Below are 25,777 nucleotides of genomic sequence, written 5' to 3' on the forward strand. Positions count from 1 at the left end.
AATACAGCGAATCTGACATCATCTCTCTGACCACAGCAATGCTTGAGGGGGGCGGCCCTGGCCTATTTTTGGTGGGCAGTCACTGCCAGAGAGGCAGCCTTGAAGGTCTCCCCATTCCTGGCCCCAGAGGGAGGGGGTGGGGCTTCAGCCTGGCGCCTCCCCCCACTGGAGGTTCCCATCTTGGATTGGAGCCACAGCTCACAGAACAGGCTCAGCGGAGTTTGAAGAACCCAACCTCCCCATGGCCTTGCCAACCATTAAGCCTGCCTCAGGGGGAGATGGCCAGCTCTACCTGCGAATACCCCCTGTATCAGACCCCAAATTGCTACCACGTCCACCAGAATTAAGACCCCCGGAGGACTCTTAGGATGGGCAGGTGGACCTTTGCCACGGAAAAGCTTCGCTCTGAGACCCAGTCCTGAGAGCCCTGGAGAAGGGATGGGTTAGTTGGGATTTCCGGGGCGGGCTGGGGTGTGGTTTAGGGCGAGCACCCTGAGGTGGGCTGGAGGCCGAGCAGGGCTGGGAGGGTCCCCACAGGCATGGCCTTGAAGGAGGTGGGTGCAAGCTGTCTTCTTTCACAATGCTGCTCTTACAAAAACGAAAGACCTTGGGCAGACAGAGAACCTTCTTCCTTCTCAACACTCCTGGCTGCTCTGCGGTGGGACAGGCCAGAGCAGCCCCCGGCGTCGCGGTCCGAACACTCACCCAGAAGCACTCCGCGGGGGCTGGCTGCCCGGAGACCCCGCCTGGCCATCTGGGTCCCTGCTACTCCTCCCAACTGCGGGATGCTCCCTGGGGCTTGGGCACGGCTGTCAGTCCCCAGAGAGCCCCTCCCCTGACCCGGCACTTGGCGGGCTCCCCCAGGACAGCAGCAGTGGCCCAGAGCCCAGCTAGTCCTGCTTTAACCACTCAGGCTGGGGGTGCGGTCTGAGGGATTTAATGGAAATGGGAGGCTGCCACTCCCCTAGAGGGGAGCAGGGCTGAGGCACAATCATCAGGCAACCCAGCTGGGCTTTCAAGTCCACTTCCGCCTCCCCCGACCCCACGCTGTCCCTCTTTGACCCCCGCTCCCCTGTCTGTAACCCACAAACTTGACAAAGCCAGTCCCAGGAAGGGGTCCCAGAGCTTCAGGATACCACCTCTCCCAAGGTAGCTACACTTTGGAAGGGACCACAGGGAACGTGAATTTTTAAACCCAAAGGAGGCAGATACTAATGGAAGTTTAGGCAATAAGGCCCCAGTGCCTCTCCAAAATGCCGTTCGTTCACACTATGAGTATTAACATGATTGACACATAGATTAAACACCTACGGCGAGCACACCATGCCTCCACTGCAGGCACAAAGGTGAGTAAAGCCTCCAGACGGTCGCTCACATTAGTGAGTGCCTCCTCTCGTCTACCCCCGACGAGGATCCTGGCCGGGCGCTGGGCAGCCCTGCCCCTCTGCAGCACGGCTGGTGTGGGGTGGGGGGCACGTCGGGAACCGAGCTCTGCTGGCTGGGCTGCGTTGTCTGCAGGTGAAGCTGTGATCTGGGCCGTCACGAGAGGGTGAATGGGAAGCCTTGCGTCCAGAGGGGCTGCTCAGACACAGCTCACCAAGAGCAAGAGCCCTCTCTTGGGCTGAAGATGCTCTGGGCTGTAGTGTTAGCTCCAGGTGGTGGCTGCCCCGTGGAGGGCATGGCAGAGCCTCCTGCAGGGCAGGGTCTGGGCTGGCCAGCCCCGTCGCCTGTCTGTGCACTGTCCTGCTGGCCCTTTCCCCCTTCTGACTTCTCAAGTTCTGCCTTAAAAGCTTCAGGGAGGCAGGGCACACTCTTCTTCCTACAGCCTTCCAAGTTCTGTTGCTACTCCTTAGACATCAATGGCGACTCCCAGGCACCCGAATCCCGAGGTCTCCCACAGCAGCCTTCAGCAAGGCCTTCTGCAGCCTCCACATCAAAATGCATCCCCAGGGACTTTTGTCCAACAGGGCATATGACGCTTAGCAGACCGGAGCTCAAGCACCGGCCAGCAGCACACCAGCCCTACCTAAGACCTGCTTCTCTGAGAAATGCAGTACCAGAGCATGCTGGGGGGATGGGGTAGAAGAGCCTGGTACCCCACAGGGCCTCTCCTCTGGCTTCCTGTTACGTCCGTCCCGGGGCGACCCTGGGTAGGCACTCCCTCCCAGGCACAATGGAGGGACAGGGGATGTCAACTCCGGCCGTGCAGCCTGAATCTGCCCCAAGAGGCCCGTGAGAGCAGAGGCAGGGAGGTGACGCCACATGGCTGCACCTCGGTCTCCTCAGTGTAAGGTGCAAACAGACATTTCCTTCCTTTTGGTGTTCTTTGGATAATCTAGATCAGGGCTTTGCAAACTATGGCCTATGGGCCGAATCCAGCCTCCACTTGTTTCTGTGAATAAAGTTTTGTTGAAACACGGCCCCTCTCGTTCGTTTGCACGTGGTCAGTGGCTGCTTTTGCCCTACCATGTGGAATCAGGGTGGAGCAGATGTGACAGAGACCACATGGCTCTTGAGGCCTAAATGCTTTTTTCTCTGGTCCTTTATGAGAGAAGTCTGCAGCCCCCCGACCCAGACAGGCTGGAGGCACAGGGCACACTCCACACGGAGCAGCTTCAGTAACTACTTTACGCTAGTGGGGACAAAGGGACAGCGGTGGTGAGGACAGGCGGGTTTCTAGACCCAACCTGATCAAAACTAAAGAGGTCTGCTTTGACTGGTTTATATATTTCGTTTCCACATAAGATTTGGTTTGAAATCTACGCAACCCTCACTTCCCAAAGCAAATCAAGCCCTTACCAGGTGCCCTGAGAGAGCCTGGGAAGACGCTGCTGGAGGCGTGGTTTGTGCGTGGAGTTCTCTGGGAATGAGAGGGTTAATGGAGTCACCTGTAGAGGGTGGGGACTGTTGATAAAGGAATCAATGGTGGGGAGGGTGTGGGGGGGGACCCTGCGCTCTCCTTTCTCCTGGTGTCACTCCCTGTGCCCAAGGGTGTGCCTTGGATCGTCCACAATGAGGGCTCCACTCTCACCTCTCAGTGATGTCCCCAGCAGGGCGGGCACTGGCCCTCATTCCCAGACCCAGCTGAAGGAGGCGCAAACACTTCCTGAGCCCGACGGAGGGGTGGCGGATACGCTGCTCAAGGAACACTTCTCCTTCTCAGCTTCTTCCTTCTGCTCTCAGGCCTTCTTCCCCCTGCCCAGACCCTCAGACTCTTCCCCTCCAGTCTGCTTCCCCCCTCCTCCCCCGACCCTGCCCCATGCCTGGCTCTCTGGGGCCCGGGAGTTTCTGTAGGGTAGGGCTACATTCCAGAACTTTCTGTGAGGATAGAGATGTTCTCTGTCTGCACTGTCCAGTGTGGTAACCATCATGTTGTAGCTAACCATCATTGTCGTCGAAGCTACACGGTGCTATCGAGCCCTTGAAATGTGACCAGTGCAACTGAAGAACTGAATTCTAGCTTTACTTCACTTCAACTTAAATAGCCACGCTGGGTCCTGTGTTGACCAGCACAACTGCCCACAAAAGGGGCATATTACTACTCCATTCCAATGACTCCATCTGGAGCCAGAGCCTCCTGAAAGTGTTTCTAGTGATGCCTTTACAGCGGAGGGGGAAGAGCCTGTGGGCGGATTGGAAGGAAGAGATGAAAGAGGGTTGGTCCTCTTCTGTCATCACCACTGTGTACTCCCTCACTACTGGTCATCACTCCCGCCACGACATTTTCAGCTCCGAGGGACGTCGCTCCTCTGTCCACTATCCTGAACCCCTACAATACCTGGGCTGCTCTCCCAGGCCGGACAACCCACACCCAGACAGGCAGACAACTCCAGATCACCATTTATTCTGGAATGGGTGGAAAAGAAGCGCATGTCCCCCTACTTAGGGCCGATGTTCCACAGTCCCATGGCAAAGGGTCTGAATAGTCTGAGGTCTGGGACCAGCTTCAGTTTTGCAAGGTCTTGAGCAAATCACGCGGCCCGAGTCTCACCTACATTACTCTTATAATGGGGACATTTGTCCTAACTGCTCCCCGGGCCTGCTGCAGGGATGCTATGAGAAAGGCTGTGTAAGACACCTTTATTTGTATTGCTAATATCGGTGTTCTTTTCCCTCCTACCCAAGGAAGCCTTCCCTGTCAGTGTCTGAGAGATTCAAGTATTTCAATATGCTTCCAATTAAAGCCCAATCTTTTATAATCATTGAGATTATAGAGTTTAAGGGAAAATAAGTATGTGTGACTAAGAGAGAGAAAGAGAGAGAGAGTGTGTGTGACTGTGTATCTTGGAAAGTTCCCTTTGCCTGGAACTACCTACTGGACCCCTGGAGGACAGGGGTCCCAAAGCTCAGAAAAGAGCATCTTCTGGTCTAAAACCTTCCCCAGGGAGAGAAGTTCTCATTCATGCTCCACTGTAGAGAGGAGCCACGGGGAGGTAGGATATGAGTGTAGAGGGGAGGACAGGATAAGGAAGGCATTTTTGGAAAGATACGAAGTTGAACCAGAAAAGGGAAAACAGCAAAACCCTCAATCCATTCAAACCTATTGTTGCATTTTACTAGATCATTTACAATGGGAGGGAAAAAAAAAAGCAATGCCACAGGAAGAAACTAGAATCAGATAAAGGTGGCCCCCAATGGTCCCCACCCGGTGGCATTCACACCCTGTGTAGTCCCTTCTGACACCATACAAGGGTTAGTCTACGGGACCAATAGAAGAGCGCAGAAGGAATGGTATGTCACTTCTGAGATTAGGTTACAAAAGACATGACAGCCTCTTTCTCTCTCTCTCCACTCATTCTATCATAAGCACCCTACAGAGAGGCCCACATTGCAAGGAAATGAAGCCTCCGGCCAACAGCCAGTGAGGAACTAAGGTCTGCCAACAACCACGTCAGTAAGCTTGGAAGTGGATCTTCCAGTCCCATCTGAATCAAGTCTTCAGAGGATTACAATCCCTGCCAACAGGCTTGACCCGCAACCTCAAGACAGACCGTGAGCCAGAAGCACCCAGTGAAACTGTTCCTGGGATCCTGACCCTTGGAAACTGTGTGAGGTAAAAAGTATTTGCTGTTTGAAGCTCTAAGTTTTGGAGTAATTTGTTACACAGCAATAGATAACCAATACAAGCGTGCAGGCCAAGCTCCATTTCCAGCACACTATCACTGGAAGTGATAACTGGCAGAGTCCCTAAAATAGTCACACACACACACACAGCTATAAACACAGATGTGTGTATTCCCCACACACAGGCAGGCAGTAAGTCTTCATGTTTGGGAGCCCTTGATATTTTACCTGTGTTCAGAGCATCACTGCATTTCAACAGCAAAACAGTATTAAAAGGCAAATGTCCCACTTTGTAGATGAGAAACACGCCTCAGAGAGATGAATGCGTGCCTTGGAGGCTCCACATGAGACCCAAACCAAGTCTAGACAAGTCAGCACACCCAAGGGGCCACCTATACATTTGGCTGGAACCTGGGCTCTACAGTTCATGCTATGTGACTTCCAGAAAATGAACACAGAGGCAAAAAGAATGTTTGCTTCAAGTGGGATAGTTCTAGGCTTCTAGGAGCTAAAAATCCCACCCTCAAAAATCACAACCCATGTACCCTCCCTACCTACTCCCTACACCTCCTGGCTTTTCACTGCGCCCCAAGCTCTTAGCACGAGGTCCCTCTCTTAACCCTGGCTCATCACTGAAGGCTCTGGGGAAAATGCAAAGTGACCTGCCCTGGGTTACCCATTAAGGCCGGATTGACGCCTGACACCCCAGTTCACAAGATGGGATGCAAGAGTGGTAAATGCGGGTACATGAGGAGCGCAGCTTGAGAGTAGTGGGGGTAGGGTAGATGAGGAGGCACAGACGCTTTCCCCCAGCTGTGGGCAGAGTGAGCACCACAGTGAAAATATAGACCTAGGACTTTGGCCAGGAAAGGATGCCCAAGACAGAAACTGGATGGCTCCTTGGGAGGGCGCTGGCCCTTGCGGGCCCCGCCTCGAGAGGTCCCAGCGATCAGCTTCCCAACCCCACTCCTGACCGACAGTGTGCCAACCTTCTGATCGTCAGGGCAAAGTCAGAAACCTGTCCTCCGCCTGCCCCGCCCTGGTCCCTGCCCAGCCTGTCCAAGCCACGGCTGTGGCTCACGGTTCAGAGGCACCAGGTTTCCTGCTCAGGGTGACCGTCTGCTCTCTCACACACCGAGCCAGTCTGCTGTGACCACTCGGGATGCTGGGCCAAACGTGTACACAGCCCCACAGAGTATATTTTTCTTCCTAAAAACCTTTCTCATCTTTGGGTCTACACATCTGTCCCAAGTTCAGTGTCAGTCCCCACAAACGGAAAGCCTGAAATTGGATCCTTTGTCCACAGAATCCTCCCCTTAAGCTGAAGAGAGGAGTCTGAAGGCAACTGAAGGGCAGCGTATTCCCGAGGGAGGGGTTAGCTGCGGTAACGCTGGCTGGTGATCACGTCACCCGGACGGCTCGCCCTCCCACGCACCGGTGAGTGTCCTGCACGCTCCCGCCCCATCCCCTGCCCCATCCTCGAATCCCTCAGCTGCTGCATCTGCCCTAGGTGAGCCAGGCAGGGAGAGCTCTTCCAGTCCATGCCAGGCCTGATGCATCCCAGCAACCACGGGCAAGGTCAGGGAAGAGGATCAAGGGAGGACGAAAAAGAGCTTGGATAGTGACAGGGGAGCGCAGTATGAGAGGGGCCAGTCAGGTGCAGACAGGTGAGCTTGGCCTGTTCAGGGAACCGAGAGCAGACCGGGGTCGGGAAGTGCAGTGAGCAAGGACAGTGAATTAGGAGGAGGCGGGACAGGGGCAGCGGGCAGGTCGGGGGCTGAGGCAGGCCTGTCTTGGCGGGAGGGGAGGGCAGGGGGTGGGGGGTGGTCAGGTATGGCTGGTGCCGGTAGGGGGTTCCGAAGGTCTATTTGACCTCTGTTTAGTAATTCCTCCCGAGTAATCCCTCCAAAAACCTTGCAGTGTTAATGGGCTAGTGCCTATTATGTTTTAAGCCCCCCATAAATTGCTGGTGAGTTTGCCTGTCTACCTACCAGCTGGAGCTCCAGAACTTGCCACTGATGTGGGCTTGTCTGTTCCTAGAGCTCGGGCTGTGTGTCCAGGCCAACTTGGAAAGACCCAGCAGCTCCATCCATTCTGCATTTTGAAAGGCCCTGAGACGCCTGCAGGTGCTGGGGGAGCTGGAGACAGTGACGCAAGCTGCCACCTCAGAGGTGCCCACTGGGCCCGCAGGGGACCCCTTGGTCTTAATTTCCTCCAGGGGGCTAAGCAGAGGCATCACCTCCGGGGATCCGCAGGCCTGTCTCCTTGAGTTATTTTAATTCTGTTCGCTGATGTCTTGCCTAATTGAGTCCCTGCATCCCTTCTGGAAACCAGGGCCTCCCCAAAATACTCCAAACCATAATAGAGGCCACCCTGCCTTTCCCCAAAAACACACACATTGGAATAAATGGCTAAAATTAAATTACTGGGAAGACTCAGAAATAACTCTCGGAGCTCAGGATAAATGCTGACCCAGGCAGGAAGGCTCCTCGATATTTTTAAAAGCTGTGCTCCCGTCCCTGCTGGCGAGCCTTGGGGAGCGAAGGGCACCCTTGTGGCCTGGGCGGTCCTCCTGGGACGTGGGGGATGGCAGCTGGAGGAAGCTCTTCCACTCCAGACTGCCTCCCGAGAGCTGCCCACTGTTCTGGAACTCACAGCACCCTTCCTCCAGCCTCTCACCAAGTGGGGCCCCGACAACCTGGGAAACCTCTGCGCTATTATAGGAACTTCCTAAATATGTCCACGCATGAATCATCCGGACCAGCGAAGGGATGTACGGGTGTGACTAACCTGGTGCAGGGGTGCAGAGGGCAGAGGGTGGGTCTTGTCTGAAATCTCACTATTTGTTCATTCCTTTGAATGAGGCACCGGCCCCTCCCTCAGTCCTTTTGAAAACGGAGGCCCCCGTGCTGCCTTTATCGCCCCAAGCACAGAGTTAATCAGGGGCTTACTTGGGGGTGTAGGTAGGGATTGGCGAGGGACCCAGAAGAGGGAGGCCGAGCATGCCGAAGGGTGGACAGGGAGTTTCCCAGCAGAGAACTGGTGAGGGGCCCAGGCTCTGAGCCAGGCTGCTTGAGTTTGCAGTCTGGCTCCGCTACTTCCCAGCTCTGCGACTTTGGGCGAGTTACCCCCCTTTTCTGTGCAAATTACTTTCCTCATCTGTAAAATGGAAATGAAAACAGCATCTCCTTCCAAGGGTTGTTGGGAAGATTGTACAAGCTGATATTCGCAAAGGGCTCAGTGTGTCCCGAACACGGGAAGCCTTCTAGAAGTGCTTGCTAAATCGCTGAGTCATGTACGGGCAGGACTCAGGGTGAGCCAGGCTTGCCCGTGGGCCTAGCAAAAGGGGCCTAGAACCAACAGTATGCACAGCCCACCCTGCGGGTAAGGTGGTCCCATGTGGGTAACCAGAATGCTGGGAGTACGGAGGCTCAGCCAGGCGTGGCTGGGTACCCAGCCCACAGGACAGACCGAGACCAGATTGGCCCCAAAAGATGTACACAGGAGCAGCAGACCTGGCCCAGCTTCCTGGAGCTTTCTGGAGAGGGTGCATGGGCTGGGATGAAGGTAAGGGGAGCTAGTTATTTGCACTGAAAGCTCCAACTGGCCTCTGGAGTGTCTCTGTCTGTCTTTCCAGCCCACGGCTAAGGAATGGAATATTTCTGGGGAGGTTTCTCTGTCAACTTTAACCCCGCACTCACCCCAATACATTTGAAAGTATTAGCTCCAAAAGTGTAAGGGAATTGCCTTGGGCCAGACAAGGATGGAAACACAGACTCCATGACTGCTGGCCCAATCTTCTTTCTTTCCCTGCACACGGCCCAAGATGGAGGGGTCCCAGGAGCAAAAGTCAGGAAGGAGGGGACCCATGCTTCTGTACTTAGAGCTGGGCTTGGGGCTGGGCCCTCTCGTGTACCTGCCATCACTCCTCACCTACTGGCATCCCTGAAGGGGGCGTGTCAGTGTCGTTGGAGACAATAAGAAGAATGAGCTTGGCAAGGGTCCTTATCGCCTCAAGATCCCCTGGCTGGTGAGGGATGAACTGGTCCAGAACCCAAGTGAGCCTGGCCTAGGCCCTGGTACCCACCATGCTGGTTGCCCCTGGCAAAGGCTGCGAAGACTTGGCACCAGAGGCCCGGTCACTTGGGGCCCTCGGAGTTGCTTGTGTCCATATGCTCTAGCAGGGGAGAGAGGGTTGGGAATAACATTTGTGAGCCAACCTAAATGTCCAGCATTTCAGAAAGAGAGACTAAGACATCTGAGGAAGCGTAATTAAACCAACTCAGGTGGCTGGTTCCCGGCGTCCATTCTACTTCCTGTCCCAGGCACAGACCCGGTGGAGATGGCATTTATCTCTCTACGGCCACTTTCCTAGTTAGCACCCCTCCTGCTCTCCAAACCACTAGGCATGTACCCTTGCTTCCTCTTCTGTCAGCTCCCTTGCCCCCAGGTCTCCCTCCTTTGCCGTCTAGGGCTTAAGGGGTCTGGATGAACCCCAATAGCTGAAAAGAGGAGCAGGGAGCAAGCACGAAGGAGCAGCTCTCAGCTTCCCAGCAGTGGGCACAGACTGGGAGGGCAGGCTGGCCCGGCACCAGGAGCTCTGCCGAAAGGCACAAGATGGCCATGCACGGATGTGGGCTTTCCCCGGGAGAGGGACCCCAGGGACTGGTTTACTTTCCCATGAAGCGTGATGCTGAGAGCACGTTCTGAGCGCAGAGCACGTGCCAGGAAAGAGGGGCAGGAGAGCGTGAGTCGTCGGCCAGCCTTCAGGGCGCTCTCGGCACCCATGAGTGCCAGGTGAGGCGGGCATTGTCCAAAGGATGATCTGGCCGTCACGGCTCGTACAAAGGCCAGGGTCTTCTCTAGGCATACCAAGGCCCTTCATGTCAATCAAACACAGACCTGGATATCTGGCTTCAAGAAATGAGCTGCGGGCTTCCCTGGTGGCGCAGTGGTTGAGAGTCCGCCTGCTGATGCAGGGGACATGGGTTCGTGTCCCGGTCCGGGAAGATCCCACATGCCGCGGAGCGGCTGGGCCCGTGAGCCATGACCGTTGAGCCTGCGCGTCCGGAGCCTGTGCTCCGCAACGGGAGAGGCCGCAACAGTGAGAGGCCCGTGTACCGCAAAGAAAAAAAAAAAAAAAAAAGAAATGAGCTGCTCTTCCTTCCAAGAGAGCTTGGGGGTGGGTGTGCGGGAGGAGGAGAAGGAGCCTAAAAATAATTCATATCTGACTCATTTTGCTTAGAATCTGACAGGGCTGCCTGCCAGGTAGGGGTTTGCCTGTCCCATTTTCTTATCTATCTTTAGCAGGGACTTAATGAGGGCAATTTCCGTGCTGCGATATAAAGACAAACCGCAGGCAATGGGAGTGTAATCTGTCTCACTGTTCCCTGGGCTCCTGATGACAGGATGACAATAATGGTCACTTCGGGGCTGAGCCGTCTGGAGGGCTTGGGGACGGTGTCATCCCAGCATAGGGCACATGAAGCAGCGGTCCCCTCAGTGCGACCCAAGCCAGGCGACGACCATGGAGGACGTGTCTCCCACTCCCTCCTTCTATCCCCCCATCTCTGCTACCGCCACTCGGACAAGATAAACTACTCAGCCTAAAACCCCATCACTCACAACATAGTCCTTTATCTTCAGCACCTCTCCCCCTGTTTTCAAGGGCAAGCACAGCCCAATTTCACAGCCCAATTTTCGTCATGCTCTATGTAACTGTATAACCACACTGCGCACTGAACCACTGCTCCCAGAAGAAAGACAGGGTTAGGTTCCTGTGAGCCTCCGGTCACATTTTCTCCAGTTGATCAAAGATAACCCCACTTTATGTGTGTTTTGGTTTACGGACACCTTATTTAACATATATTGTTGATTGATTAACATTGAGCCCACCGCCAACAGCACTACCAGTCTGGCCCGCATGAAGCTCATCTAACACACGTATTTTCTCCATAAGGCGCTTCACAGCCTCCCTGGACTTTGGAACATAGACAGCACTTCAGTGCTATGCTTAGGGGCCATTTTAAACTGCAAATTCACCCATGAAAAGCACATCGATGCAAAAAACACGGCACTAAATAGATCACGGAAAGACACTGCTTTACAATATGAGGGCTGGAGCAAGAAGACAGAGGCCTCCTGGTTCAACCTCAGCTGGGAACGTGTGTATCAGGTGACTCGAGTGTTTTCACCGCTCTGGGAGTGTCCATGAATGACTATGCAAGCACTGTATTGACTAAATCACACAAAACAAATCATTTTAATGAGAGGCAAATTTGCAAATATAGAATCCACGAGTAATGAGGATTGACTGTACTTCCCAAAGGGCTACCTTAACGACTCCTGTGAATGAGCGGATGGATGGATGGATCTGCACTCTGAACTAGATGAATTTCTGATCAGTTCCTGGTGGGCAAGGTCTGGGGCTTGGTCATCTTCATCGCTGAAGGAGTCCATGACTGCAGGAGTGGTGTGAGGTGCTAAAGGGCATGGCAAGTTCCAGAAAGCAGCTGTGACTTAGAGGCAAGATTTTAACGTGGCACTGGCATCCTCCAGGGTCCCTGCCCATGAGCGCAGCGTGAGGAGGAGGAGGCGGGTAAGGTGAATTCTAGAAGGGAATGAGGGGTCTCCTGTAGCCAGTGATGGCCATCAAAGGGTGTGGTAGAGCTGTCAAGAGTGTGTCGAGGAGTGCGCTCAACAGGCATCCATGACAATTCTAAAATTAAGCTTTTGTGTTTAGAGTGAGAAGGAAGAGGCAAGCATGAGTCCGCAGATGGGGAGGATGATGTAAAGTTAAGAGGGCCGCTGAGACAAAGGTCTGCCTTCTGTCAGAGAACACGTGTTGGACCGGGAAAGGGAGACCCCGCTACAGCATCCTCAGTACGTTGCCAAGGGCCTCGGAGGAAATCCTGGGAGAGAGACAGGCACTCTGAGTGCTCATCTTGCCCAAGGGATGGAACAATATGGTCCAGAAAAAGACAGCTTTGCACGTGAGGTCATAAATAGCCCCTGACCACTTCTGAGGAACAAAGTGCTAGAGACTGCAGCTATGTGTATACAGTTCCAATTTTTTAAAATCAGAAAAATATAGATATCATCTCTCCTAAGGAGACTGCCAAGCCAATGATCTGGAAGAAAAGATGTAACCGCTAATAGCTAGCACACAGTCACACAGACCAAGTCAGGGCCAGACCAAATCTACGTCCTTGAAAGGGTTACTCTCCTGATACACTTGGGGAACCCTGCAAACACCAAGATTAAGGCGTGTTTACAGAGGCTTGCCCCATCACTCCATCCTGGGACCTGCCTTATCCATTAAAAAAAAAAAACTTAAAAAAAAAATTTGAGATACAATTCACTCACCACAAAATCTACCCTTTTAAATAAAAAAATCCAGGGTTTTTTAGTATCTTCCCAAAATTGCATACCCATCGCCATTAATTCCAGATGCCCTGTTCATTTCTATCAGTGACCTAGATGATGTCTCAGAAAGCTTGCAAAATCAAATCTGATGACTGACTCTAGCGTTGTCCCCAGGGAAAGAGCCTGGCACCCAGGGAGGGTTTGGGCACATGGTGGCAGAGGAGGAGATGGAGAAATGAGACTGTAAATTGGTTCTACGGTTAGAGGACAGCAAGCCACTGTCATGGTCGATCATAGGACAGAGGCAGCAAGAGCTGCTGGGGGCTCTGCTCACCCTGCAGCGTCCAGGCTGTGGCCCGACTGCACCATCTGGGGACCCAGGGAGGGGGTGGCACTCAGATGTGGGGACAGCTTGCTCTCCTGCCTCTCGCCCAGCAGAGCCATCTGATACTAGCTGGCGATGACTGTGCCATTCTTTCCTTCTTTTCAAATCTGCTTTGCACATGGAGTAAATTAACCGTTCTGAGACCTCACTTAATGAAACAAATTAATTTGGAGAATGGCTATCCTGTCTCCCCAGCCGCACGGGCATCGTGCGATGGACCCCTAATGCTTCCATTAGCTGCCCCACTCTCACTGTTAGGAGGCCAGCTCTGGAGCCTGCGGGGTCTACTGGGACTTCTGACGTCTGGGCTGGGCCCCGTCAGGAGCCAGGAGCTCCGGCTTTTCCCTTCTCTTTAGTTCAGTTGCGGGTAGTGGCAGCAGTGAGCTCCACCCATCCGGCTCTGTTTCTAGGGAGTTTGGTGGGAGCGACATCCGGGGCGGTGGGAATCCCTGGTTCCCACATCTGTTTCACTGAGGCTTTCACAGTCTCACCCTAATGTCCTCCCACCTCCCTTCCAAATCCCCCTGGTGACTCATGGCTAACTCGAGGCCCATCTCCTTAGGAAGCATTCTGTAACCACGGTCGCTGGTTCCTCTCTTAGAACCTCCTCGCAGGAACACATGGATTCTACACAGTCATGCACCACATTCTGGTGGCTTCTGAGGCCAGCTGTGCAAGCTCTACCTCAGGCCCTTGAGACCAGGGACCACGCCTGGCACTTGTCCGGTTTCTCTGCAGCATGGAACGTAGCACAGAGCACTGCCCCATCGATCCTAGTTGGAGAGTTAAAGAGTGCTTCACCGTGGCGTTCGCCCTGCTCAGAAATGACACACTCGACCCTGGCTGCTGGCTGCGCTGTGGCAGACAGCCCTCAGCGGTCAGCCCTACAGAAGTTGTCTGGGGCGGAGAGCTGCCAGCTCAAGGTCAAGGCACTCCCCATCTGATGACTAGAGCAGACATGGGGATACAAAGACCTGCCCCTTCTCTCCATCCTGGGACAGCTCTAAAGAGTCATCCCGACTTCAGAACTTCCCGTAGAATCAGAACTCCCCACGCAGACTGCGCTGCAGCTCACCCCCTCCCTCTGCCTAATCCTGCTCCCCTCCCTCCGCGTGACCCCAAGGGCGCTCCTTAGTAAGTGTCCTGCCCAATAATCTCCATCCCAGACTCTGCTTCCCAGGCAACACAGACCACGACCTTCATTCATGGCCTCAGATGTCCATCTCTTCAAATGGAAAAGGGGTGGAGGGAGTAGAGAAAATCGCCGCATCCCCCCAGAGGTGAGACCTCACTCAAGGTCAACACAGGCAGTGGGTCAGCGGCATGGCCAGGACTCTGCCCTCTAGAGTTTGCCCCTCTGCCCTGCATCCTGAGGGTAAGGGGCTCAGGGCAGAAGACGAATCTCAGTGGACCCCCTTCCAGTCGGCAGGTCTCTGGCTTGGGTGGGGACAGAGCACCCGGAGGCATGTTGCTCTTTCAGGAATGCATGAAATACTCACTTAGTACATTCATATCATGAAATGCATAATTTTGTCTGAAATCAGCAAACATCCTCGATTAGTTTCGCAAAATAAACAAGTGGTTACCAGTTGTCCATGTTTTGAGACCATTTTAAAGGAGAAAACTTTTGAACTGTTCACAAGCTTAACCTTTTTTTTTTTGCAAAATGAGGAAAAGACGCCACAACTCAATTTTAGAAACAGAGGCCCTCGAAGCAGCGCACAGAATGTGGGAGCAGAGTCTGCAGATGGCTGCCCTAGAGGGGCCCTCCTTCCCTGCCAGCCCCGACAGTGGGAGCAAAGCTTTCAAAGTTGATCCCTGAGAAGGAACAATTGACCCTGGGTGCCCTGGCCCTGGAGGTGATGCGAGGAAAGTTCCCTGGGCTCAAGCAAACCGGGCACTCATGGGGATTTGGGACAATAGCCCCGCCCCTGCACCCTGCCACCGCAGACACCTGCACTCCACTGTCACCTTACAGTGTTTTCTGAGCACCTCGGATCCCCCTGTGATCTTAGCTGGCGCTAAGGCCATTTCCCGGTGCCTTACAAGGATGAGCTTGGTTAAGCCTCCCAATTAAGGAACCCATTTTACAGAAGAAGAAATCAAGTTTTCGAGGTATAGAGTAATTTGCCAAAATCATGGAGTTAATGAGTAGGAAAGGTGGCATGCACATCCGGCATCTAATTCCACGGCATATGCCTCAGACATCAGAGAATAAAAGCAGTAAGGGCACACTCAAGACCTCAAGAGGCCACCAGGAACGAGGATATAATCTAGACTTCCGTCAAGACTAGGGCTCTAGAGCCCAGTTTAGAAATCCCTGCTGCAGGCTGTGGGGTAGTACAGACCCCCAGGCTCAGCAACCTGCCGAGCTGCTGAGAGGTTGCAGCTATCAGACACCAGGCCACAGGCCCCTGCAGGCCTTCCGGGAGAGCCCCAGAGACACAGGGGGACGGAGCGGGCCACCTCCCTTCCTGTGACACTGCAGCCACCCTCCTAATTAGGCACCCACCAGCTCCCTGCTCTTGGCTTTTTCTAGGTCAAAGGGCCACCTGAGGCTGTGGAGTTGAAAAGGCTGAGAGCTGCAGTCAGCAGGGGCGAGGTCAGCTCTGCTACTTAGCTGAACAATGTTGCCTAGTGTCCCTGGCCTCAGCTATTCCATCTGTTAAAAGGGGAAACAGCACCTTTTCTCCCTTGCAGCAGAGGGGGATAGATCAGAGGCATGACACAGATAGACGCTGGCTGTGCCCTTGGCCACCACATCTGATTCTGGTCACCTCCCCCTCTGTCACCAGGGAATGCAAGCCTCACTACTGGGAAGCTTAACCTGCTGTCCAAAAGTGTTAACTATCAAGGTCAAATATAAAGGTCTGGGGCTCAGCAAGGCCGTGACTATCTATCGTCAGCTGGAAGGTTAGGGTCGGCTGGATAATATTCCGTAGCCGTTCCTCAAATGCCAGAATCACACGCTCCACCAAGGAGGACTCGGGAGGCCCCCGGTGCTGGCTGCCTGCTTGCAGACAAAGAGGTCCTTAAAGCGTCCGGCCGCCTGCTCTTCTCCTGAAAGTCCCATTGCCTGGGGACTCTGTGACGGCTGAGTGTTGGCCTGCACCATATTCCAGATTGTGAGTAAAGGTGGGGCCCCGACCGGCACACAGCACAGGCTCAACGTGTGTCTGCCACGCTGAATGGCAGAGTCCGAGCCCCCGATGGTCAAGATGTTTGTTGCTTGAGTCCGTCTTTGGTCCAGAGGAACACTCTCTCCTTTCATTTCAGATGATTTCCTGCAGTTCGGGTCCCGGGGAAGGTGGGCGGCCGCTCCTCAGCGCTCTGTATAAATCTTTCAAGAGTTTACTGGCATGAACGTCCTTTCCCTGCAGCCTCCTCTTCCCTGGCCCTGGCCCGTTAGCCTCTCCTCACAGGACATACTTTCCATCCCTTTAATCATCTTTATTGCCTTGCTTTGGACCCAGTCCCGGGTCCACATCCTTTGCGAGGTGTGCTGACCTAACTGGGCATTTGTTAACACAAGCGAGGCTCAGCGGAAGGCCGGCTTCCCGGTGCCTGCATGTCACGCTCCTTTTCCTACATTCCTGGGTCACGCCGCTGCTTTCCGGAGAACTGCACTGTCCAGGGGCTCCTGCTGAGTGAGGTGACCTGGCCCACAAGCGGAGGCGCGGCTGATCTGGACGCCGAGAGCAGCCTGCCCTTGCCTGGGCCCACAGGGGGACTTCTCCTACGGAAGCTCGGGGACTCCCTGCACCTCCACACACACTCTGGGGACCACAGGGCAGGGGAGGAGCGACAGCGAGCCTCTGCTCTTCCGGACACCTCCCCAGTCCCCTGTGAACCCCATGCCTCCTTTAGGGGGTGCTCCCTACTTCTCTCTGCGGGGAACCCAGCAATCAGGAATTAGCCTCTGTGAAGCTGCACAACAAGAAGGCGGCGCACACAGCGCAGCGACTGCACTCTGGGCAGGCCAGGAATAGGCTTGGTCCACCTCTCCCTGCTCAGTTTCCCCTTTTGACGCCACTACGTAAAGTGCCTGGTGGTTTCTAAGCCCGGACCGCCTTCCTCCCAGATGGCTGTACACTCACTGTCCTCTCGGGCTATTCTGGTTCCACTAAGTCCACCAGCTGATGACGTTCCGGGGGCCTGGTCCTCCATCCACCCTGAGTCGCGGCCACCACCCAACACGCCTCGTTCAGGGCCCGCGTGTGGAGGGAGGCATCAGGGACCCTGGGCAGCCCTAGTCTCCAGGAAGCTGCACGAGAAGAGGCGTTTCCAGTATTCTGAGGAAGCATGTTGACTGGGCTTTTTTTTTTTTTTTGCTCTCTGAGAACACGCTCTGTTCATTAAAGGTAAAACCACAAGCCATCACCTTTAACTAAGAAGAAATTCCCTGTAGAGGAGAACCTCACTTTAATTCTTCAGGCAGAAGCCTTCCTTCCTCCGTCCCTCCGTCCCTCCCTCCCTTCCTTCCCCGCTTCTCTCTCTTCCTCCCCTCTCTCATTTCCATCCAGAAATCATTTATGCACATGCTAACAAACAAACAAATACTCTAACCCTGCTTTTGCACAAATGGCCACACACTAAAACACTGCTCTGCACCTGGACTCTTCCATTTGGAATATACACCTTGAAGACCTTTGCCTGTCAGACAACCTTTAAGGAAACAAAGGCTCAGCCTCCCAGACGCCCAACCTCAGTTGTTTGTTCCTATCCAGGGCTACCCCAGGCACTTTTTCTGGCCCCTTGCTGTCACCCAGCCCTCTGCTGGATGCCAGGGGAGATCCTGGTTTCTGCTTTAGTTTAAGTGAGCCCCAACCCCCCAGGCATTCGAGAGAAGCAGCACGTACAGTTGCTGATCTGTGTGTCGCTGTCCCAGCAGAACCCAGCACGGGCCAGGGACGGCTCTCAGGACAGGGCAGAGGAAAGACAGTCCTGGAACTGTGAGCTCCAGAGCCTCCTGGAGGCTGTGTCTCAAAACACACGTCGGCAGGTCCTGGTCCCCCGAGGACCGCTACTGTTGCTGCATGGTCAGTGGAAAGAGCTTTTCTCTTCCTGAACTGCCAAACCTGCCCTGGACTCCTGAATAGATCCAATCCCAGGGCCAACCAAGAGGTGGGCAGCCGCCACCGCCCCCGGTCACCAGCCCACTGAGTCTACGTCGCCTCTCGCCGCATCGGCTGATGACCAGGAAAAGCCAAACACAGGACAGGACCGTAGCTCCAGAAGGGCCGGCGGAGGCGGAGAAAACCCAAAGCTGGCGATCGAGAGTCTCCTACCTTCGGTCATTTCTTCTCCTCCGGAACAGCTTCTTCGTGTGCGCAATCTCCACCTCATGGGGCATCGGGTGGTAGCCCTGTGTGTTTGGAGGAGGAAGAGAGGATTGTCAGTAAGTCTTCTGGAAGAGAGCAAAGAACTTCTGGGTCTGAACTAACTACAACACCACCTATGACAAAATGAAATCGAGAGTTTGGAAAGGCTAGACTCTGACCAGCAAATCCAGGCTGAAAAATGGAGAACACCAGAGTTAATGAGTTTCCCATCAGGTGATAACGCTGGAATTATAGAACCAAAGAACAGTGGGGACACAAAGGGGTCCCTAGAATTTGTCATATCCAGTTACTCAAATTACAGATGAGAACACTCAGGTCCAGAGAGGTGGATGAGCCAGTTCAAGGTCCAGCAGAGAATGAGATCCTGGTATCACTGGCTGACGGAGGCCAAGTTAGCCCTCTAACATCAAGCTTCCTAACACAGTGGGAATGTTAATATCTTCTCTGAGCTGTTGAGAGGACCAAGGAGATGCAGCCTCCTTGCAAATCCTGAGCCTCATGCAGAGGGAATGTGCCAGGACCCAGGTCTCCTCATATACTAGTCCAGGATGCCTCATGCAATTTTTACCCAAGATCTTTGTTACTTATACTCCTGGGGTATATTTAGAGGAAACGTGCAAATAGCTAAATGCTTTTTTAAACTTTTAACTGGGGAAAATCCTAAAGATGGTCTTTTGCATATTGTCATCATGATAACAACTATGTATATATTTATACCAAGGTCGGAGAGAGACCCTCTATTCATAATGCAGGGTTGATCTTGCAGATGCCGGGCCACAGGCGGAATTATTTGCAGAAGTTGGGCTGATGGCCAGCTCTCTTCTTACCATTTCCCTCTCCCCAGAAAAGTGTGTCCTGGTGGGACAAGGGAAAGCGCTGCCATTCCATTATGGGCAGGCTGCGGTGGGGTGGGAGGGGTTGAGGGTCTTAGGCCTGGAGGCCTGGCTTGGGCCTGGGACATCTGGGTATGGGTCCTGATGCAGAGTCCACAGCCTGAGCATGGCCCCCATGCCGCCCACAAGGCCCTGGGTGTGCACAGGGTCAGAGGGTGTGACAGGGCCCAGTGTGCTGGAGAGGGCACAGTGAGGGCCCATTTAGCACCCGCCCCCCCACGCACTTTACAGACAGGGAGACAGAAGCCCAGGCCCCCTCCACGGCAAGGGCACATGCAGCCCTCTGGATCTGGGCTCCTAGCGGAGCGTCCCGCTGGGCTGCCTTCTCAGGGCTTAGCCCCCAACCACGGGCTAAGCAGCCCTGGACATGGGCAGCCCGGCCAGTCTTGAGGTGCTTCCTGGGGCGGGCACGGGGAGGACAACAGGCTCAGGAGGACGCGGGGACCTTGGCCTTTCAGACGCTTGGCCGAGACTCCTACAGAGTCCAGGGAGGGAAGGGCACGTTTCAAATTTAATTTAATTTAATCTATATTATTTATATTGTCAGTCCCTCCCTCACACCCTGTCTCTTGGTTCCAACAATCCGACCAAGAAGGCATGAATGAGTTCTGGCTCGGGCAGGCACAATGGGCCTCTGCTGCCTTAGGATGTGCTTTGTTTAATGGTTTTCTCAAAGGATATTATTTGCTTTCTTTAATACAAAACACAAACAAGGAAAAACAGCAAGTCTTCCCCTCTCATTTCCCCTCTCCCACCCTCACCCAGCTCCGGGCTGGCCCCTTCCCTCCCTCCGGCCTCAGGTCACCACAGGAACACTGGGCGTGCCCCGTGGAGACAATGCAAGGAAGCCGAGCCTGGACCGGGAGCTGAGCTCCGAGGCCGGGCCGAGGGCGCTGTCGGGACACTTGGCCTTCCGCGAGCTCAGAAGGTGCCCGTCTTCCCTGTCTGGGCCCCGGAGTCCTGGGCTCTGACCTGCATCCTGGCCTGCTCACTCCCCCCTCCCGGCCACACGCTGCAGCAGAGGGGAGCTGCCCTGGTGACCCAGCCTCGGCATGGAGTCCTAGCTCTCTGCCAGGACTCAGTGTGGCCCAGGGGCATGCGCGACCCCTCAGGGCTTCTAATGAAGCCACTGCTCTGACCGCTGTGGCCATCCATCTATCACCTCCAAACTACCACATATGTATGTACGTATATAAAATATCATCGCAGTTAAAAGCCTGGGACCTGGAGCCACACTGTGAACTGTCAGCTCCTGGCTCTTCCTCTTGATGGCTATGTGACTTTGAACAGGTGACCTAACCTCTATGTGCCTCAGTTTCCACACCTGTCAAGTGGAGATAATAATAGCCTCCTGGGGTCCCTGTGAGGGTTGAATGTGTTGATAAGCATGTAAAGAACGTAGAACAGTGCCTGGTACGCAGCACACCTCAGCAAGTGTCTCTGGTGCTGTCACTGCCATCGTTGGCGTCCTCACCACCGTCATCATCATCGGCGGCAGCAGCATTTCTCCCATCATCCTGACACTCTGCTCAGGGCCGAGCGCGCCAGGACAAGCAAGGCTGCTCTGGTCCCTCTCCTCATGGGGCCCCCAGTCTTGGCAGAGAGAGTCCAGTGGAGTTGGTTTGCAGGGGAGGAGGGTGTAGGAAGCTCGGGTTAGGGAGGGTGGAGGGAATTAGCAGAGAGCCTGGTGACCAGGTGGTGTGCTGGGGAAGGATGGAGGAGTTCTGCCTGTGTTCTCTTTGGCCTGAGGCTGGCAGACCCCAGTGGGAGGCCAGAAATCAGCTGAACAAAGTGACAAAGGTGACAGAACAAAGCCTTGCACCTCGAAGGTCTTCCGTCCCCAGGAATAACCCAGGCTGGTGCTATAGCTGGTGCTATAGCCTGGGCTATAACCCAGGCTGGTCCCACCCACAAGATCACCTGGGGCCCCAGCCTACTGGCACCATGGTGAATACATGAATGAATGCCACCTTCCCTGGGGCACTTATGTAGAACTTTCAGACGTCTTGTATAAAATGGGGTGCACTGTATTTATACAAGCTTTACTGGAGGACCCTCTTCAATTAGCCACTTAGTTCTTCAAACTCAAGCTGGTGGTGGTACCATGTGACACACACAACTCAAGATGCTGCCCACACTTCCCCCCAAACAAGGGCATTTGGGGCCAACTATGAGGCCAAAAGAGGAAGACAGAAGGAGAAACTCTGTGCTTAGCTACGATCTGTCATCAGATTAGCTGCTGACCTAGGCTGGCAAAAGTTCTTTAAAGCCGTTGGCGGGAGATGAGGCTTGTACATGAATGTTCATAGCAGCAGTATTCATAATAGCCAAGAATGGAAACAACCCAAATGTCCAATAACTTATGTTTGGATAAATATGTGGTAGCTCCTTACAATGGAGTAGTGCATGGTTATAAAAAGAGAGAACGTTCTGATACATGCTACAGCATGGGTGAATCTATCAAAGACCACATATGGTTCGATTTCATTTTTTTTTTTTTTGCGATACCAGGGCCTCTCACTGTTGTGGCCTCTTCCGTTGCGGAGCACAGGCTCTGGACGCACAGGCTCAGCGGCCATGGCTCACGGGCCCAGCCGCTCCGCGGCATGTGGGATCTTCCCGGACCGGGGCACGAACCCGCGTCCCCTGCATCGGCAGGCGGACTCTCAACCACTGCGCCACCAGGGAAGCCCTGATTTCATTTTTATGAAATGTCCAGAAATGGCAAATCTGCAGAGACGGAAAGTAGATGAGAGGTTGCCAGCGCCTGGGGAGTGAAAGAATGGGGAGTGACTGGCAATGGGCTCCAGGCTTCTTCTGGGGATAATGAAAATATTCTGGAATTGGACAGTGGTAATGGTTGCTCAATCTCATAAAGATACTAAAAACCATTTACTCATATATTTTAAAGGGTGAATTTTATGGCATGTAAATTATATCTCAATTTTTAAAAGGTGGGAAAAATATTCCAGGTAGAGGCAATAGCAAGTGTTTTGAAAAAAAAAAATCCAGCCACGGTGTACACTGTGCCCCCCTCTCACTGAACTACTCTACAGAAAGCAGCTGCCCTAAAACATGGCTCCTACGAAAGGGCTGGAGAGGGTGGCACGTGTAGGCAAGGGGCATCCAACGATGAGAGTGACTAATAAGGAGCCTGGAGAGGCACATGAGTTGGTATTTCCAGGCCCGGCCCGGGAAGATGGGGTTCTGGCTTTAGACCAGAGACCCCTCTCTGCTTTTTAGATAGGATGTAACTCTTGAGTGGAGAATGGGAGATTTATCAGGCTTGCCAGAATGATCGTTTAAGAGTATACAGTGTAAAAAAACAAAACAAAACAAATATTTTTAAGAGGGTGGATCTCATGTTACATATACTAAATAAAATAAAATGTCACAGAACTAAAAAAAAAAAAAAAAGAGTATACAGTAGTCTTTGCTCTATTTCTTTACTCAATAAATTCTTCTATTCTATGTTTTGAAAGAGCCCCATCTGGACGTCAGTCCAGGTATGAGCATCCCCCCTCCCCCCGAATAAACAAGAGCCCCACCAGCCTCTGGTTTACCAGCTGGTTTGTGTGTTTCCTCAGCCAGAGTCAGGTGAGCCTCTGTAGCATCACCCTGGACCTCCCAGGCCCTGTCTGCTCTTCCTCTGCCTCTCTGCATGGGAACCCTTCTCCCTTTAGCTCTGAGACCTGGTTGCAGTTCCTCTCTGTCTAACCTCTGACCACTTTCAATAACTAAGTGGGCCTGGGAGACAAGTACATTATATAAAACAAGCCTCTCCTGGGAGGGAGGGAAGATAATACTCCTTCTGCGTGCAGCTTGGGCAGAGGACACGTGAAACACACACACACACACTCTCTCTCTCTGTGTCTCTCTCTCTCCCGTCCCGGAGGTCAGCACGGGTCTAAGATGCGGCACCACGGGCAGCGTGTTACTGCCCTGGTTGCTGAAACCCGTCACGTAAAATCTGCCCATTCCAGGGCAGGCTGAAGCTAAGACCTCACCACCTGGGATGGCAGGTATTTCTGGGGGATTAAAGGCGGCTGCGGCAGAGCTGCTGACCGCAGACTGGCAGTGCAGGGGCCTTCCTCTGAGATGACAGCTACCAACAAACATATCTTGGGTCTGGGGAGGGAGGGCAAAGTAAGCACGCTGAGCAAGGCGGCGTGTGCGCCGGGTGGCGCTGAGACCTGCTGCCTCTGTGGTAAGAGTGATGCACGTCCACTGAGCCACAGGCTCCCCTCCCCCAATCCCTCCACACTTCCCCACCCACCCCACCATCCACCCTTCCCCCATCTACCCATCCATCCAGCCATCCATCCAACCACCCATCCTATAAATACTGTCGTTTTAGACACTGCAGACACAGTAGTGAAAGAGCAATAGGCAAAATGCTGGTTTTTACAGAGCACACATTCTAGTGAAAGGAGAGAGCTGACAAACAAATAGATAATATGATCAATGATGAAAAATGCTATCGAGCAGAACAGGCAGGACGAAGGGATGAGAGCAGCAGCTGTGGCGGTGGTCAGGGGAGAGCTGTCCACTACTTGCCATCCATCCACCCATCTGTCCATCCTTGGTTCTTTACCCAAGCAGCTCTCAAGGCCTACTATGTGCCACGTGCGTCAGATGGGAATACCAGAATGAAGAGACCCAGTCCCAGCCCCAGGAGCTCAGGGGAACACAAATAAGGAAGCTGACGCATGCCGGGCATCACGGTAGAGGCTGTGTAGATGCCTCTGGCAGCCCTGAGGACCTTTGCCTGGAGCAGGGTCAGGGAGGCCTTCGCCAGGATGGTACCTGACCTGAGTGCTAAAGGGCTGACAGGAGCACAAGGGAGAAGAAGGTATGTTACAACGTCCACCTGCGAGACAACACACGCCAGGGTCATAGGTGGATCGGGTGGAGACACGCTGGCCCTACAGGAGAAGACAGAGGCACCGGGTGCTCCGAGGGCCGGGGTGGGGGCCCCTGACCACAGTGTCGCGTGCGGTGTCTTCACCCCTACGGTGGGTAGAATTGCGTGCCCCCAGAAGATAAGCTGGGGTCCTAACCCTGGGTACGGATGAACGCGACCTCATTTGGAAACGGGATCTTGGCAGATATGACGGCGTTAAGACGAGGTCATACAAAATTAGGGTGGTCCTAAACCCAATGACTGGTGTCCTTATAAGAAGAAGGAAATTTGGACAGAGACAGAGGGAAGAAGGCTACGTGAACGTGGAGGCTATGTTTGGAGGGAGGCGCTTCAAGCCAAGGAACAGCGAGGACTGCTGGCAGCCACCAGAAGCCAGGAGAGGCGAGAAGGGATTCTTCCCTAGAGCCTCCAGAGGGGGCGTGGCCCTGCCGACACCTTGACTTCTGACTTCCAGCCTTTAGAACCGTGAGACTGTAAATTTCTGTTGCGTTAAGCCACCTGGTTGACGGTGGCTCTAGCACCCAAAAGTAGGAGACAATAAACCGCTCTTGTTCTAAGCCAACAGCTTGCTGGCACTTCGTCATGGCAGCACCCTGCCCCCCGCCCCCGCCCCCCTTCCCGGGCCAGGAGACGCGACGAACACAGGTGGAAGAGCAGGCAAAACCATGTGTGCTTTAAAAAAGGGTCATTTTTCCAACTGGATTTCCTTTGCCAAAATGGAGTTGCATTTGTGAAAGTTACGTGCTCACCAGGCAATTTCACCGTGTTGGCAGCCCGTTTTACCAAGGACGAAGGAGGGGCTCAGTAAGGTCCAGGAAGTTCCTCAGGGCCACCCAACCAGTTGGCAGCAGGCTGTACCTGCCGCCTCCAAGGCTCACGCTCCCAACTGTGATGTCACTCAGCCTGCAGCACCAGGGCAGAGATGTGGAGGTGGAACCACTGCGGGCATGAGAGGGCATCTCCTGCCCCACCTCTGACCCCAAGGTGCCGGGCCATGCACTCTGGGTCCCAGCAGGTGAGGAAGTGGCTCAGCGCAAGCTCCGCCCGGTACTGTAGCCACCGTTGGACGGCCCCATTTCTGTCCATGGTGCCGCCCACCAGGCGTGAGGATGGAGAGCTGGTGTCCCTGGGCGCTGGCTCACATGCTGTCCCATGTCTGCCCTGCAGAGTGCGTGCCCGCGTGTGCTCACCGTGACCTCTGCGATGACCCTGGCCACGGCCCCTTCGGCAGGCCTCCGCTCCCCTCTCTCTAGGGAGTGGTGCTCATGACACCAAGCTTAACCCTGCCCTTCACTCCCCAGGTTGGTGGGGTCAGGGCCCCTGGCTACTGCTCTGCCTGGTTCCCCTTCAATCTTGCGGGACGAGGTTTAGAAGTGCCCCACAGAGCTCAGTCCCACGGCCGGCAGCTTCACGGAACTCCAGGCCCGCTTTCCTTCCAAGGGAGATTCTCCTGACATTCCCGTGACCTGTGACCTCTGACCACTGGCCTTGGACCTGGGTCTGACAGAAATCATCCAGGCCTAACTATCTCACAGGTCTATCCTCTCTCTCTCACACACCAGCTCTTTGCAAAGGGAGGGTGCGTTACACAAATACAAGAGAGCCTTCCTCCTGTTGTGTGAAGACCCCCAGACTGTGGTAGACCTGGACGGGCCTTCAGCAGGAGGTGATGCGGCTGGGAAATGCTGGCGCTGGAAGGGAAGGCTGCGGATCCCGGCCCAGGTGAGGCAGCAGCGGGAGGTTCCAAGCGGGGCATGGAAAGCTGTGCGCAAGGTGACTCCACTCAGAAATAAATACAGGATCA

General features: G+C 54.1%; 1 protein-coding gene across 10 annotated transcripts in view; it reads right to left on the reverse strand.

The window, feature by feature from the left end:
- CTIF (cap binding complex dependent translation initiation factor) overlaps positions 1 to 25,777 on the reverse strand; it is a 304,577-nt gene that overhangs the window by 123,568 nt on the left and 155,232 nt on the right. For all 10 annotated transcript variants that reach the window (XM_060170359.1, XM_060170358.1, XM_060170351.1 and 7 more), the window contains one exon: positions 18,103 to 18,179. In XM_060170359.1, the coding sequence (XP_060026342.1) occupies positions 18,103 to 18,179 (77 nt within the window). The remainder of the gene's footprint in view (positions 1 to 18,102; positions 18,180 to 25,777) is intronic.

This window comes from Lagenorhynchus albirostris, chromosome 14 (assembly GCF_949774975.1).
Source record: "Lagenorhynchus albirostris chromosome 14, mLagAlb1.1, whole genome shotgun sequence".
Lineage (NCBI taxonomy): Eukaryota > Metazoa > Chordata > Mammalia > Artiodactyla > Delphinidae > Lagenorhynchus > Lagenorhynchus albirostris.